Below are 17,822 nucleotides of genomic sequence, written 5' to 3'. Positions count from 1 at the left end.
AATTATAAATCTACTGATGTCTTGCCACAGTTTTCTTACATGTATACAATGCCAAAAAAGATGCAACACTGTTTCTGGGTGGTCATTACAAAAGGAGCAATATGAATTTATGTTTTCCTTAAACTTCTTCATATAGTGGTTGGCAGGGTAATATTTATGAATAATTTTAAAGGAAACCTCCTTAATTTTGTTAACCAGTAGGTATGTGTGTGGCAACATCCAAAAGTTTCCCCAACAGATATTATCAATAAATCCATTCCAATAAGGCATGACATAAGGTATAGATACAACATCCTGCTGAAACAAGGTTCGTATCGCTCTGTTGTTGAATGGGCCAAAAGAGAAACAAATCTTTCCTACTGATGAGTCAACAGGGTCAATAGAAGGTAGGCTCTGAGGGTCAGGTCTTGACACGTTCCTGAATAACAGAGCAACACCTGAGGGAATGGCGTCTAAAACAATTGCAAAATCTTTAGGTGTTACAGGGACCTTGTAAAGAGATAAGAATTCCTTATAACTGAGTAAAAGACCCTCTGCATTTACCAGTTGGCTCACCAATAGGATATTATTTCGGAACCAATATTCTAAAAACAAAGAAGTATTTTTATACAATATATCCCGATTATTCCATATATAATATCTGTGTGTTTATAAATTAAGGACCATGACAAGAAAACCTGCCGATGAAAAGCAGAAAGTTTCACTGGAATTTTGTCAATATTATCTGCTAGAGGATATCAACCACTGACTGCCTCACAGGAATGATGTAATGCTTTCAAGTACGCAACCTGCAACATCCGGGTCTTTTTCGATTCCTGTTTCGTTAAGCTAGCTAGGTGCAGGCTGTCTGTCAAGTGAAGAGGCTGGGGCTTTCGGCTTGACGCTATTTGGCCTCAACAGCTCCGGCCTAAAAGTTTAAAGGAGGGACAATTGAAATATACTTCACGTCGCCAAATGAGAAAGTAATGTATCCCTGGTTTACTTAGTACAGGGAGTTCCGAACTTTCACAAATTGATGTACAGAGAGGTGCTAGCTAACGTTACCCACAAACGATCAATCTTGTTGGTGTTTCTGTCGCAGCTTCTGTTTGTCTTTACACTTTCAAAACAGCTCTTTCTGATTTTGGTAAGTCACATTTGTTTGTGCCTGTAAGAAACTGTCTACCAAGTTAGTCCGTTAACATTTGCGATTAGCCATACTCACTAGCATTGGGGGCAGCGCGATGAGTCCGTGAGGGAGTAAAGGCCTGTCAATGTTAACGTTATGTGAACGCTTGAGGTTCTTGGGGCCGAGGCCCACAACGACGCAATGTTTTATTTTAATTGTCATATTGCCGCGGGAGGATTTAAGTTAGCTAGTTAGCCAACTAATAAACGCCGTTCAAAACATTGTTGGTAATTTCGTGAAAGTTTTTATTGTTCTAGAAATGTAACTAGTACTGGCTCTGTCATTGATTTAGTAAGCCGATGACTAGCTAACTAGTGTTAGCGTGTTATTGTGACGTAGCTATTAACTAATACAAGTTTACCAGCAAACATAGCTAGCGAACGTTAATTAACGTTACCTAACAAATCTTGCCAGCTAGCTAGCTATGTAGGTTGCTAGTTAACTATTTAACAGATTGCTAAACCAGTTAGGTAGCCAACATCATTAACACACCAAGATAGCTAGTTAACGTTAGCTAGGTTATTGCAGTACTGACTGTTCTGTAATGAACTCATGCAATCAATGGCCAACACCCATAACATATCTCGTTTACCAGGTAACGTTAGTAATTCATTGATAGCTATAGACGTTCATAGCTAGTGTAGTGAGACAAATATTTAGTTTACAATAGTCACCTATTTTTGCAGACTGGTCGCATAGACTAGAGGTAACATAGTAAACGTAAACCCGGGACAGCCAAATTAGTATGATACCTACAGTAAGTTTACAGTCAAAAGTTGACACATTGACTCATTCCAGGGTTTTTCTTTATTTTAGTATTTTCTACATTGTGGAATAATAGTTAAGACATCAAAACTATGAAGTAACACATATGGAATGATGTAGTAACCAAAAAAATGGTTAAACAAATCAAAATATATTTTAGATTCTTCAAAGTAGCCACTCTTTGCCTTGACAGCGTTGCATTCTCTCAACCAGCTTCACCTGGAATGCTTTTCCAACAGACTTGAAGGAGTTCCCACATATGCTGAGCACTTGTTGGCTGCTTTTCCTTCACTCTGCAGTCCAACTCATCACAAACCATCTCAGTTGGGTTGAGGTCTGGTGATTGTGGAGGCCAGGTCCTCTGATGCAGCACTCCATCACTCTCCTTCTTGGTCAAATAGCCCTTAAACATCCTGGAGGTGTGTTGGGTCATTGTCCAGTTGAAAAACAAATGATAGTCCCACTAAGCGCATACCAGATGGGATGGCATATCGCTGCAGAATTCTGTGGTAGTCATGCTGGTTAAGTGTGCCTTGAATTCTAAAGAAATTAAAGACAGTGTCACCAGCAAAGCACCATCACACCACCACCTCCATGCTTCATGGTGGGAACCACACATGCAGAGATCATCCGTTAACCTACTTTGTGTCTCACAAAGACACGGCGGTTGGAACCACAAATCTCAAATTTGGGCTCATCAGACCAAAGGACAGATTTCCACCGGTCTAATGTCCATTCCAATGTCCATTCCTCGTGTATCTTGGACCAAGCAAGTCTCAGTCGATGTTGAGATGTGTTACTTGAACTATGAGAAGCATTTATTTGGGCTGCAATTTCTGAGGCTGGTAACTAATGAATTTATCTTCTGGGTCTTCCTTTCCTGTGGCGGTCCTCATGAGAGCCAGTTTCATCATAGCGCTAGATGGTTTTTGTGACTTCACTTGAACTTTCAAAGTTCTTCGAAATTAGCCGGATTGACTGACCTACATGTCTTAAAGACATGATGGACTGTCGTTCCTCTTTGCTTATTTGAGCTGTTAAAAAAAAAAAAAAAAACTAGGTTAGTCAGTTAAGAACAAATTCTTATTTCCAATGACAGCCTACACTGGCCAAACCAGGACGATGCTGGGCCACTTGTGTGCCACCCTATGGGACCCCCAATCACAGCCGGTTGTGATACAGCCTGGATTCGAACCAGGGTGTCTGTAGTGACACCTCTAGCACTAAGATGCAGTGTCTTAGACCGCTGCGCCACTTCATGTCTTAAAGTTATGATTGACTGTCGTTTCTCTTTGCTTATTTGAGCTGTGCTTGCCATAATATGGACTTGGTCTTATACCAAATGAAGCTATCTTCTGTATACCACCCCTACCTGGTCACAACACAACTGATTGGCTCAAAAGTATTAAGAAGGAAATTCCACAAATTAACTTTTAAAAAGGCACACCTGTTAATTGAAATGCCTTCCAGGTGACTACCTTATGAAGCTGGTTGAGAGAATGCCAAGTGTGCAAAGCTGTCAAGGCAAAGGGTTACTTTTTAAGAATCTTTAATATAAACATTTTTGGATTCAATATGTTATTTCATAGTTTGTCTTCACTATTATTCTACAATGTAGAAAATAATAAAAACAATTAAGAAAAACCCTGGAATGAGTAGTTGTGTCCAAACTTTTGACTGGTACTGTATATAAACAAAAGTTATTGGATTCGGCAATTTCAGCCACACCTGTTGCCGATCACACAGCCATACAATCTCCATAGAAAACATTGGCAGTATAATGGCCTAACTGAAGAGCTTTCAACGTAGCCCCGTCATAGGATTCCGGCTTTCCAACAAGTCAGTAAGTCAAATTTCTGCCCTGCTAGAGCTCCCCAGGTCAATTGTAAGGGCTGTTATTGTAAAGTGGAAACGTATAGGAGCAACAACTGCTCAGCCGCGAAGTGGTAGGCCACACAAGATCACAAAGTGCTGAAGTGCGTATCGTGTTTAAATCGTCTGTCCTCGGTTGCAACACGCACTACCACTTTCCAAACTGCCTCTGGAAGCAACGTTAGCACAATAACTGTTTGTCAGGAGCTTCATGAAATGGGTTTCCGTGGCAGAGCAGCCACACACAAGCCTGAGATCACCATGCACAATGCCAAACTTTGGCTGTAAAGCTTGCTGCCATTGGACTCTGGAACAGTGGAAACGCATTCTCTGGAGTGATGAATCACGCTTCACCATCTGGCAGTCCGACAGACAAATCTGGTTTTTGCGGCTTCCAGGATAATGCTACCTGCCCGACTGCTTCGTGGCAACTGTAAAGTTTGCTGGATGAATAATGGTCTTTGGCTGTTTTTCAATGTTCGGGCTTGGCTTCTTAGTTCCAGTGAAGGGAAATATTAACGGTACAGCATACAATGAGATTCTGACGATTCTGTGCTTCCAACTTTGTGGCAACAGTTTGGGGAAGGCCCTTATCCTGTTTCAGCATGACAGTGCCCCAGTGCACAAAGCGCGGTCCATACAGAAATGGTTGGTCGAGATCGGTGTGGAAGAACTTGACTGGCCTGCACAGAGCCCTGAGCTCAACCCCATCGAACACCTTTGGGATTAATTGAAATGCCGACTGCGAGCCAGGCCTAATCGCCCAACATCTAGTGCCCGACCTCACTAATGCTGTTGTGGCTGAATGGATGCAATTCCCCACAGCAATGTTTCAACATCTAGTGGAAAGCCTATCCAGAAGAGTGGAGGCTGTTATAGCATGTAAGGGGAACCAACTCCATATTAATGCACATGATTTTGTAATTAAATGTTCGGCGAGCAGGTGTCCACATACTTTTGGTAGTGTATGGTTACATGCAAAATACTTACTACTTTTCAGCTACCCCTAACCTTAACCCTTTTATCTAACCCTTCCCCTAACCATAACCCTTTTAGCTAACCCTTTCCTTAACCTTAACCCTTCCCCTAACCTTAACCCTTTTAGCTAACCCTTCCCCTAACCTTCACCCTTGAACCTAACTCCTAACCTTAACCCCTAGAGCTAGCATCAGCCACCTAGCAAACGTTAGCCATAACAAATTGGAACTTGTAACATATTGTACGTTTTGCAAATTCTTAATGTTGAATAAATTGCAATTTGTAACATTGTACGAATTTCAATTCGAAGATATTTGAAATGGATCATGGACATCCACAAATTAATACATATCATACGAAATGGAGTGTCTAGGATTTACCTGCAGAATAATACAAAATGCTCTGAGACCACGTTGCAATGCATGAGATCAGCCCTAAGGTGCTAGTTAATCATTTTGCAATAAAATGATTGCAGATGTGTCATCTGCTTCTAAATAATCCCTATCTTAACATTTTGTTATCTGGCTAATATTTAGGTGTTTATTTATTGAACTTGTAGCTAGCTGAGCTTAGCAGAATAACAAATGTCAATATTATAAAAACTCAACTGTCCTAATTTGAATAGAATAATTGTTTCATTCCTGTTTTAAGGGGGACACAATGGGGGCGTTTTTGGACAAGCCAAAGATGGAGAAGCACAATGCTCATGGTGAGGGGAACCGTCTGACCTATGGCCTGAGCAGCATGCAGGGCTGGAGGGTGGAGATGGAGGATGCCCACACGGCAGTCATTGGCCTGCCTCATGGGCTCGACCCTTGGGCCTTCTTTGCGGTTTATGATGGGCATGCTGGCTCCCAGGTGGCTAAATACTGCTGTGGGCACCTTCTGGAGCACATCACCAGCAACCCAGACTTCCAGAGTGCTCTGGAGCCGGAACCCAACGTAGAGAGTGTGAAGACTGGCATCCGCACAGGTTTCCTGCAGATTGACGAGCACATGCGGTCCATCTCTGAGAAGAAGCACGGTGTGGACCGCAGCGGCTCCACCGCGGTGGGGGTCATGATTTCCCCAGGTCACATCTACTTCATCAACTGTGGAGACTCCCGGGGTCTTCTTAGCCGTGGAGGAGCTGTGCACTTCTTCACACAGGACCACAAGCCCAGCAACCCACTAGAGAAGGAGAGGATCCAGAACGCAGGTGGCTCTGTCATGATCCAGCGAGTGAATGGCTCTCTGGCAGTGTCCCGGGCACTGGGAGACTTTGACTACAAGTGTGTGCATGGCAAGGGCCCCACAGAGCAGCTTGTTTCACCAGAGCCTGAGGTGTATGCCATTGAAAGGTCTGAGGTGGAAGATGAGTTCATCGTCCTAGCCTGCGACGGCATCTGGGATGTCATGGCCAATGAGGAACTTTGTAACTTTGTCAGGTCCAGGCTTGAGGTGACCGATGACCTTGAGAGAGTCTGCAATGAAATTGTTGACACTTGCTTATACAAGGTGAGATTGGTCAATTTATTGTTCACAGAATCGCTAACAGTTAAGCATTTGCATGCACTTGAATGTTACCACTCACATGTAGACAGTCCATTTCAAAATTTTCACAACATTTTTATCACACGAATAGGCATCATGGATAGCACATGCTAAACGTTTTACTTTAAGTCTGTCTATATTGCACTCGCTCTATGAACAGGGGAGTCGGGACAATATGAGTGCTGTGCTGATCTGCCTCCCAGGGGCTCCAAAGGTGACTGCAGAAGCTGTGAAAAGGGAAGCGGAGCTGGATAAGTACCTGGAAAGCAGAGTAGAAGGTGCAGCATCTTAATATGCGTATAGAAACCTAGATAATACAAGAACCTTGTCATGAATTTAATGTGATTTGAAGCTCGCATCACAAATTGTGTATTTCATAGATTGTTTTCCACTTAGAGAATGTGTGGTTCTGCTAATTTCCACAGAGATCATAAAGAAGCAGGGAAACGAAGGGGTTCCAGACTTGGTCCACGTGATGCGGACGTTAGCATCGGAGAGCATCCCTAACCTCCCTCCTGGAGGAGAGCTGGCCAGCAAGTGAGTGAGCTCTTTTGACTGTACCTCAGCCAACTGAATGTTTCTGAGGTCGATTAAGTACTAGCAAAATAGAGTAGCATGCTTTGCACTGTAAGGTTTCTTTAGGGGGAGGAATCTATTTCTGATCTCAGGTGCACAGGCACTCATAACTTTTCACCTAAGTGGTTTTGATAGCTTGGACTTGCTTGAAAGTTTGGGCTATTGGGATAATTGAATTTTGCACTTCAATTCCAGCCTTCTATTTTCCCCTCTTATGCTCAGCATTTAGCTCGCCTGTATAAACTGTTTTGTTTTCGTTGGACTTACATACAATGGTTTTGTTATTGCTTGCATAGCTAAACCTGCATGGTTGGTAACTTTACTTTTTTATGTTTTAGACGAAATGTTATTGAAGCAGTGTACAACAAACTCAACCCATACCGAGGTGATGACACAGTAAGTATCACCCGACAATTGCTATCCTCTTACAAAAGCTTTTTAATTTGAATGTATATGTATTTACGTACGTACGTTTGTGTTTGTGCACATCTGTTTGTATGTCAAGGGGAAAAATACAATTTTCATCAGCTCAATTTGGAACATTCAACATATTTAACACTTTTTAGAATTTGAACCCCCCCAAAAAATCTGTTTTTTAAGATGAATCAAGGAGAGGCAATATTTATTTAAAAATAATATATATATATATATATATATACACTGCTCAAAAAAATAAAGGGAACACTTAAACAACACAATGTAACTCCAAGTCAATCACACTTCTGTGAAATCAAACTGTCCACTTAGGAAGCAACACTGATTGACAATAAATTTCCCATGCTGTTGTGCAAATGGAATAGACAAAAGGTGGAAATTATAGGCAATTAGCAAGACACCCCCAATAAAGGAGTGGTTCTGCAGGTGGTGACCACAGACCACTTCTCAGTTCCTATGCTTCCTGGCTGATGTTTTGGTCACTTTTGAATGCTGGCGGTGCTTTCACTCTAGTGGTAGCATGAGACGGAGTCTACAACCCACACAAGTGGCTCAGGTAGTGCAGTTCATCCAGGATGGCACATCAATGCGAGCTGTGGAAAGAAGGTTTGCTGTGTCTGTCAGCAGAGTGTCCAGAGCATGGAGGCGCTACCAGGAGACAAGCCAGTACATCAGGAGACGTGGAGGAGGCCGTAGGAGGGCAACAACCCAGCAGCAGGACCGCTACCTCTGCCTTTGTGCAAGGAGGAGCACTGCCAGAGCCCTGCAAAATGACCTCCAGCAGGCCACAAATGTGCATGTGTCTGCTCAAACGGTCAGAAACAGACTCCATGAGGGTGGTATGAGGGCCCGACATCCACAGGTGGGGGTTGTGCTTACAGCCCAACACCGTGCAGGACGTTTGGCATTTGCCAGAGAACACCAAGATTGGCAAATTCGCCACTGGCGCCCTGTGCTCTTCACAGATGAAAGCAGGTTCACACTGAGCACGTGACAGACGTGACAGAGTCTGGAGACGCCGTGGAGAACGTTCTGCTGCCTGCAACATCCTCCAGCATGACCGATTTGGCGGTGGGTCAGTCATGGTGTGGGGTGGCATTTCTTTGGGGGCCGCACAGCCCTCCATGTGCTCGCCAGAGGTAGCCTGACTGCCATTAGGTACCGAGATGAGATCCTCAGACCCCTTGTGAGACCATATGCTGGTGCGGTTGGCCCTGGGTTCCTCCTAATGCAAGACAATGCTAGACCTCATGTGGCTGGAGTGTGTCAGCAGTTCCTGCAAGAGGACGGCATTGTTGCTATGGACTGGCCCGCCCGTTCCCCAGACCTGAATCCAATTGAGCACATCTGGGACATCATGTCTCGCTCCATCCACCAACGCCACGTTGCACCACAGACTGTCCAGGAGTTGGCGGATGCTTTAGTCCAGGTCTGGGAGGAGATCCCTCAGGAGACCATCCGCCACCTCATCAGGAGCATGCCCAGGCGTTGTAGGGAGGTCATACAGGCACGTGGAGGCCACACACACTACTGAGCCTCATTTTGACTTGTTTTAAGGACATTACATCAAAGTTGGATCAGCCTGTAGTGTGGTTTTCCACTTTAATTTTGAGTGTGACTCCAAATCCAGACCTCCATGCGTTGATAAATTTGATTTCCATTGATCATTTTTGTGTGATTTTGTTGTCAGCACATTCAACTATGTAAAGAAAAAAGTATTTAATAAGAATATTTCATTCATTCAGATCTAGGATGTGTTATTTTAGTGTTCCCTTTATTTTTTTGAGCAGTGTGTATATGTATATGTATATATATATATATATATACACACACACAATTATTCAGACATAGGATGACATATAGCATGACATAGCACAGGATAATCCTCATGTTTGCATTGAACTGCTCTTTTCCTATCATTGCCTTATGGATAGCTGCAGCTGATGTCGGAAGTTTACATACACTTAGGTTGGAGTCATTAAAACTTGTTTTTCAACCACTCCACACATTTCTTGTTAACAAACTATAGTTTTGGCAAGTCTGTTAGGACATCTACTTTGTGCATGAGACAAGTAATTTTCCAACAATTGTTTACAGACAGATTATTTCACTTATAATTCAGTATCACAATTCCAGTGGGTCAGAAGTTTACATACACTAAGTTGACTGTGCCTTTAAACAGCTTGGAAAATTCCTGAAAATGATGTGATGGATTTAGAAGCTTCTGATAGGCTAATTGACATCATTGGTGCACTTCACAAAATAGATGGCATCATGAGACAGGAAAATTATGTGGATTATATTGAAGCAACATCTCAAGACATCAGTCAGGAGGTTAAAGCTTGGTCGCAAATGGGTCTTCCAAATGGACAATGACCCCAAGCATACTTTCAAAGTTGTGGCAAAATGGCTTAAGGACAACAAAGTCAAGGTATTGGAGTGGCCATCACAAAGCCTTGACCTCAATCCTATAGAACATTTGTGGGCAGAACTGAAAAAGCGTGTGAGTAAGGAGGCCTACAAACCTGACTCAGTTACACCAGCTCTGTTAGGTGCATTTTGGCCTATTCCTCCTAACTTATTGTGGGAAGCTTGTGGAAGGCTACCCAAAACGTTTGACCCAAGTTTTATACAATTTAAAGGCAATGCTCCCAAATACTAATTGCGTGTATGTGAACTTCTGACCCACTGGGAATGTGGTGAAATAAATAAAATCTGAATTAAATCATTCTCTACTATTATTCTGACATTTCACATTCTTAAAATAAAGTGATGATCCTAACTGACCTAAAACCGGGATTTTTTACTTGGATTATATGTCAGGAATTGTGAGAAACTGAGTTAAAATGTATTTGGCTAAGGTGTATGTAAACTTCCGACTTCAACTGTATATAATCCTTGTTTGTAATCCACTTCTATTTGACCTGTAATCCATTTTGCTCATTACCATACCATCCCAGAATGCATTTAGTTCTTCCCACAGTTCACAGCTGTTTCATGTGTATTGTTTAGTTCACTCCTGAATTGACAGCCTTTGATGTAAAGATCCAAAATGCTTTATACTGTATTGAGCAGATGAGATTGCATGAACACAGCCAATGTTCTTCTCGACAGCAGGTTCCGTACTGTAGCTCAAACTGTTTTTATGGAACTTAGCCAGTGTACATATCTAGCAGAGGTCAGCCATGCCCATGAAACAGTTTAATAAATTGTGTTTTCAATTAAGATTATGTTAAGACTAGGCCTAACCTAGGTCTATGAAACCAAACCAGCACTTGCAATCACATTTGTCGTGCTTGATTAACTAGGTAAATCAGTATTTAGCTAGCCTCCAGATTGATTTAGGGTTTCTATTACTAGTTGGGTACTGTCATGATCAAATAAGCTTTTCGCTTCACTTTGAAAAGGCAATGGTTCTTTTGTGGAGCTGTTTATACAGGGGTCGCATGAGCGTTCAGAAATCTGCATTTTCAAAACATAGCCCTTCAAAAAAAACTGTCTTATTAAACCATTTGATATTGAAAGGCAACAGTTTTTGTTGCTATAAATTGAGTGATAAGTGGCGTGCAACTCTAGTTTTTCATCACACAAAATAAAGTAATGATATTGGATTATGATTATGGAACCGCCACCTGTCCCAGACCTGCTGTTTTCAACTCTTAATGATCGGCTATGAAAAGCCAACTGAAAATTATTCATGATTATTATTTGACCATGCTTGTCACTTATGAACATTTTGAACATCTTGGCCATGTTCTGTTATAATCTCCACCTGGCACAGCCAGAAGAGGACTGGCCACCCCTCATAGCCTGGTTCCTCTCTAGGTTTCTTCCTAGGTTTTGGCCTTTCTAGGGAGTTTTTCCTAGCCACCGTGCTTCTACACCTGCATTGCTTGCTGTTTGGGGTTTTAGGCTGGGTTTCTGTACAGCACTTCGAGATATTAGCTGATGTACGAAGGGCTATATAAAATAAACTTGATTGATTGATAATGCAAAACATTAGTCTGAAAATGGCTTTGTTTTCATCAGATGACAACAGAAGTGCAACACTATTTGGCGAGCAGACAAACAAACAATTAAATTAGCCACAATGAAAAAGTAAGGTATTTTTTTGCAAAGACAACGCATGGCTATCAGATTCCTTATGTTTACCATAGAAAGAATGTAGCCAGCTACATTTCCTCATCTTTTGCCAAAACGACCAGCTAAAAGTAACCATTATTCCTCTCTGCCATCAGTCGGCTCACTGTCAGCTGATCGAATGCTGTTCTTGAATGCGGGAATTTGATTGGTCTGAAGGCCAGAGGAAAGATTTCTATTCCGAGTGGAGATGTGCAACTGAAGCACGACATTTGTCTGAAGCCGAGCAGAAATTAGATCTCCTTTTACAAAACGCAGCAATATATTTCTTATGTTTTTTAATATTTTTCTTTCAGCGTGAAAAACGCAGAATTCATATCTAAACATTTTCATGATGACTACTCACTCCTACAACTTGTCATTAGTGAGATGTTCTATTCAAACTAACCATAAATAAAATACTGTAAGAAATTTAGGCAAAAGGGAAGACTTCAAGAAATTGCTGTTTATACCAGGGATCTCAATCTCAATTCCCAGAAAGCTTTGCTCATGCCTAAATTATTTTCTGGATGCCTGTCCAAGTTCGTAACTAGTTTAGGACAAAATTATCCTCTTGGGTGATCAGCACATCTCCAGGAGTTGAAATAGAGACCCCTTGGATGTTGATCCAGTATCTGATGGGTTTTTCCTTCCTTCCATCCTTCAAGGACTCAGCGTCCACAGACGACATGTGGTAACACAACCCGTACCACTAACACAGCACAGAGTTTACAAACCTCTACCCTCAAGACTCACAGCAGCTCCATTCAGCGGTCTGTCTCCCCACCACTCTGAGCGTTCCATTTGTAAGAAGGGAATATGATGGGAGGAGGAGGAGACGCACGCACACCCCTACACCCCGGATAGAGCAGCACCAGTCAGCTCTGGAGTTCAGGATCCCCTCCATTTTGTCTCACCTTTATTTTCAATCCCACCCTTAACCTGTTGGGACTCAGTAGTTATGTTTTAGGTTTTCTTTTTTTAAAGTCAGTTGAAACAACTATTTTGGGCTGTAATTTCCTTGTGTTTGTATATTTCTGTTTTTGTGAAGTGCAATTGTCCTGTACAAAGCCTGTATTTAATGCAGCTTTAGTTAAAGTAAAAAATATATAAAAAAATTGCCTTTACACTATCAGCCCTTTTCCTGCTCTTCTGGAGTTCCAACAAATGTCTATTCAGTGAATATTACTGTTTGTCCTCCAGGTGATATTATCCTCTTGCTCTTTATTTTTTATTTTTGTCTTTGCTCCTTAAGAAACGGGTCAATTGTATAGGTTCACAGCACAGTAAACTCTCTAAACCATATCAATTTTAATATCTACATTTCTTTTGTTTGTATAAAAAAAATCTACGTAGTGTAGTAACTATGGTACTACAGTCTTTCATTGTGTGTTCTGTCTTTTGGGGGAAATTCTTGTTCATCTCCTGTAAACAACGTAACGAAGCAGTTCCTAGATGCACATGAAGATGAGCTCACCTGACACCTTTTAACACTTGCACTGTGTGCGCCTGCCTGTGGGTACTGGCAAGTGTTCCTAGGTGCTTGTGTGCGTGCACATGTTTGTATAGAGGTAGATCTGTATATCTGTAGCTGCAAGCTAATGTTTGCTATGGTGGTGCAGATTATGGCAAATGTTCCTCCATTACTCCTACATACCTATTGTGCACCCGTCTTGTATATTAGTACGATACTACCCTTCACTTCAGAGCTTTGGAGGACACTTTATATGACACTGGATGGATTAAGTTGACTTATTTCTATTTTTAACTTGTGACATCTGCCACAACCATTTTGTAATTCTACTGACATGCAGTGATTTATGCTAGTCTGACTAGTTTTCATGTCATTCATGTAAATAAATGTAATATGTCACAGATGCACATATTTCAGCTTTATGACGGCCCGGCATGCCAAGTGAAGTTTTCTGCGATTTATTGCATTTTATTTGTTACAAGCCTGCATTTTGGTACTGAGAGGAGTTCAAATCACAACATCTATATGATTATTTGATTATACAAGTGTATAAGTGCCGATTTGTTAAAAACCCTAATTATCACCATCAGTCTGAGTGAACCTTCAATCTTCCCTTAACAATTTCGAGGTGGTATTTTTTAATTGTTGCAATATTCAATTATACAACCAAGAACAAATCCACTGAATTCAATGAGCTGTCCTAGAGTACCTTGTATTTACTATGAGTGGTTTGGGGGGCTCTCAGTGTAGAGTCCTCAGCCACTGCACCAGGAGCCCGTGCACAATATGGTATGCTTCTATAGTGTGTGTGATTTTGCTGTAAATCTTTCCCTTAAAAAAAATCAAATGAATAGTCAGACTAAATCTGTATTTAACACACATGTATTTCTTGGTGAGATTTTATTTTATTTTGAACTGCATTGCTGCAAATGTATGTATGTCTTTTCTGACCTATTGTCAAGGAAGAAATCATGTTGCTTGAGTTAGATGCATGGTTAGCAAGATACTCTTGTTTTTGGATGTTGAATCAATTAGAATTGAGCGCTGTAGGTAAATGTGTCCTAATCCCCCAGGGTTCTGTCCTGTTTGTCTAAAACAGTTTTTCCCAAACTTGGTCCTGGTGCCCCCCCCAATGCACGTTTTGTTTTTTTCCCCCTTGAACTACACAGCTGATTTCAAATAATCAAAGCTTGATGACAAGTTTTTTTTAAATCCGCAGCAGAGTGCTAGAGCAAAAAACTAAACGTGCACCCGGGGGACCCAGAACCAAGTTTGGGAAACACTGGTCTAACACAGGGTAACGTACTGAATTTATAATTTCTCTTTAACCAACTGACAATCTAATGATGTAACTTCTGGCAACAAACTACCACATTGACTCCTGAATTTGACCCCAAGAAAAACAGTTTAGAGATGGCTTGATATGCCACCCTTGTTATTGTATTTTTTCCATACCTGCAGTTGTTTTTAGAAATTCTAAACAATACGAAGTACATCACAGATTAACTCTTAAAATGTTTATTTTTTCTGAACTTGCCATATGGACAATTGATACAGCTGTAATGTCAATTATACTTACAATTTTGTTAAAGGGTAAACAAGTCTAACAATGCCTTCATAATTTTCAGCAATGACGTGACTGATGAATGAATCTGATGAAGTGAAGTGATTATGTAGTCATTGTTGAGATGCAATATACCCATTCGGTTCAACTGTCACAGGTACCCAAGTCACTTTTCCAAATTGAGAAAGAAATGTGGTTAAATTGGTAAATGTTGTCTTTCTCTACTGTGATTTTGTGTAAAGGGAATCAAGTTTTAGGATTGCAAAGAGGCGTGAACAACTGTAACACAAGCCCTAGCTTTTGTTAATGTCTGTGAATAGTTGTTTAGGATCTTAGATTAAGGAGTGCAAACATTCGGTTACGCTGTTGTCCTTTTTACAAGCTAAAGTATTTTCTACAGAAATACTACAGTATGTATATTGTTTTTCATTTACGAAATGATGTAACCAAGGAAAATCGGTCTTTACTATCAGTTTTTTTTTTTTTACAAGACTGGAAATGAATACTTTTTTATTTCCATAATGCATTAACTTAATCTTTAGGCTAGCCTGACATTTTTCTGTCATCTGTACAACTCAACACTGATTTTGTGCTGCCCTGCTGCTGTTTAAGGAGTTTGGGATTTAAGGTCAGCGTTCTGTTGTCAACACACTAGTTTTAAAGTGGGCTACTCGCGTACTGTAGGACTTGCATAGTGACTAAGGTGTTAGGTTCATGTAAGGCGTCATCTCTGTCATATAATTCTTATTTAAGCCTCATAAGGAACATGTTTATATTGGAGTAAAAGAGATTTTAATGCTTGCGCCCATATTGTACATAATATTGATGTACCTCAGTTGTGGTGATACTGTGACCCTTTGGCAGTGGTGAGTTGTCCCCTTTAACAGGGGGCCTGAACCCCATGTTGCTGACCTTTTTCAGCTCACTAATAAGCTCACCGATTTGCCTTACCCAATCTAACTCAACCCCCTAAAGTACTTGTTCATTGGAACACTTCAAGGAGTAATTTCAAATAGTGTTTCCAAGTTAGGGTACTTCTCTACAAAGTGGCATACTATGTTGGTAGTCACATGGTACACCTTTTTATTTCTGGTTTATATTAAAGACAAATGTTACCTTGTTGAATCTTTTGAAATATTATTTAAATTGCTCACTCCTTCAGATGTCCTACTTTCAGCAAATGCAAGTGTTAAACAATTGGGTAACCTTGTAAGCATTTGAAATGTGCATACATGTCTGCTATATTTATGAATGCATTCAAGAATAGCTTTAGTGCTGTAGATAAGTATTGTCTATGTTGATTCAACTGCTTCTCAGAGGCCTCTGTGATTGACTACAACGTTCAATAACTGTATATTTTGTATTATGTTCTTGCTCCAAAGGAAAGACGGATAAAAGCAAATGTTAAAAAGCTTTGTTCCCTGAACTTTATTGTACTATGTGAGTCGATTGAACAAATTGCATTCCTTGCTTGTGAATGTATGCGTTCTCCTATTTCCCTGATCTTCTCCTTAATTTGTTTTTGCCTTTTTGAAGTTTTAAATAAAATTTCTATTTCGCAGAATGTACCACTAAATAAATGGGTTGTTACCTTGTATCGCTCTTCTCATTTCATCTCTCTTTATCTGCTCAATTCATTGCCCCATTTTTAAAACCAGAAATCTAAAACTCAATCTCAGACCTATCGATTCCTTCATAAAAGACCAATGTTTTCAATCCCACAATATACTGTAAGACCCAACACAAGAACTGATTTAGTGTTTTGTTGATCCAATAATGTGCATATACACAGTGCCTTCAAAGTATTCAGACCTCTTGACCCTTTCCACATTTTGTTACGTTACAGCCTTATTCTAAAATGGGTGAAATAAATCCTCAGTCATCTACATACAATGACAAAGCGAATACAGGGTTAGACATTTTTGCAAATGTATAAAAAAAAAAAGACCTTAATTACTTAAGTATTCAGACCATTTCCTATGAGACTTGAAATTGAGCTCAGGTGCATACTGTTTCCATTGATTATCCTTTGTACAACTTGATTGGAGTCCACCTGTGGTAAATTCAATTGATTGGACAGGATTTGGAAAGGCACACTCCTGTCTATATAGAGTCCCACAGTTGACAGTACATCTCAAAGCAAAAACCAAGCCATGAGGTTGAAGGAATTGTCTGTAGAGCGCTGAGACAGGATTGTGTTGAGGCACAGGTCTGGGGAAGGGTAGTACAACATGTCTGCAGATCCCCAAGAACACAGTGGCCTCTATCATTCTTAAGTGGAATAAGTTTGGAACCACCAATACTCTTCCTAGAGCTGGTCGCCCAGCCAAACTGCGCAGTCGGGGGAGGAGGGCCTTGGTCAGGAAGGTGACCAAGAACCGGATGGTCACTCTGACAGAGCTCAAGAGTTCCTCTGTGGAGATTGGAGAACCTTCCAGAAGGACAACCATATCTGCAGCACTCCACCAATCAGGTCTTTATGGTAGAGTGGCCAGGTGGAAGCCACTCCTAAGTAATGGACACATGACAGCCTGCTTGGAATTTGCTGAAAGGCACCTAAAGATTCTCTGGTTTGATGAAACCAAGATTTGACTCTAGCCTGAATGCCAAGCGTCACGTCTGGAGGAAACCTAACACCATCCCTACAGTGAAGCATGGTGGTGGCAGCATGTTGTGGGGATGTTTTTCAGCGGCAGGGACTGGGAGACTAGTCAGGATTGAGGCAAAGATGAACGGAGCAAAGTACAGAGAGATCCTTGATGATAACCTGCTCCAGACCTCAGACTGGGGCGAAGGTCCACCTTTCAACAGGACAGTGACTTTCTAAGCACACAGCCAAGACAACACAGGAGTGGTTTCACTCTCCATCCAACCTGACAGCATGAGAGGATCTGCAGGGAAGAATGCAAGAAACTCCCCAAATACAGGTGTGTCAAGCTTGTAGCGTCATACCCAAGAAGACTTGATTATGTATTCGCTGGCAAAGGTGCTTCAACAAAGTACTGAGTAAAGTTTCTGAATAATTATGTACAGACAATTCCTACAGACAATTCCTTCAACCTCATGGCTTGGTTTTTGCTTTGAGATGCACTGTCAACTGTGGGACTCTATCAGTGGTGGGCCGTCAGGGCCTGCAAGGCCTTCTCTGCTGGCCTAAACATCATCAGAATATAATTTTTTTTTTAAATATATTTTCCCACAAATATGTATTAAATTATTCCCCAGAGTAAGAGTTATACTCTTCATTTCATAGCTTTCCTCTTGGTTGCACTGCTTCCAGCCCCAGGTTGAGATTTGGAGGGCTGGTCTTTATGTTAGATCTTTTATCCAATCATATT

At 41.1% G+C, this 17,822-nt stretch overlaps 1 protein-coding gene across 1 annotated transcript; it reads left to right on the top strand.

Moving 5' to 3' along the window:
• Positions 1–805: 805 nt before the first annotated feature.
• ppm1aa (protein phosphatase, Mg2+/Mn2+ dependent, 1Aa) lies at positions 806–16,089 on the top strand. The gene is made up of 6 exons (XM_038967047.1): positions 806–1,126; positions 5,435–6,280; positions 6,477–6,594; positions 6,742–6,853; positions 7,231–7,288; positions 12,115–16,089. Exons 1-6 carry the CDS (start codon positions 1,016–1,018, stop codon positions 12,142–12,144), a joined length of 1,275 nt encoding a protein of 424 aa, XP_038822975.1. The 5' UTR covers positions 806–1,015; the 3' UTR covers positions 12,145–16,089.
• Positions 16,090–17,822: the final 1,733 nt, after the last annotated feature.

Source organism: Salvelinus namaycush, chromosome 28 (assembly GCF_016432855.1).
Source record: "Salvelinus namaycush isolate Seneca chromosome 28, SaNama_1.0, whole genome shotgun sequence".
NCBI classification, from domain to species: Eukaryota; Metazoa; Chordata; class Actinopteri; order Salmoniformes; family Salmonidae; genus Salvelinus; species Salvelinus namaycush.
This window is presented reverse-complemented; position numbering and strand designations above follow the sequence as displayed.

Excerpts from the sequence above, each read along its gene's own strand:
- ppm1aa (XM_038967047.1), top strand. The coding sequence starts at position 1,016 with ATGTACAGAGAGGTGCTAGCTAACGTTACCCACAAACGATCAATCTTG. Across the intron at positions 1,127-5,434 it reads AACAGCTCTTTCTGATTTTG|GGGGACACAATGGGGGCGTT; the intron begins GTAAGTCACATT and ends TCCTGTTTTAAG. Across the intron at positions 7,289-12,114 it reads CATACCGAGGTGATGACACA|GACTCAGCGTCCACAGACGA; the intron begins GTAAGTATCACC and ends CCATCCTTCAAG.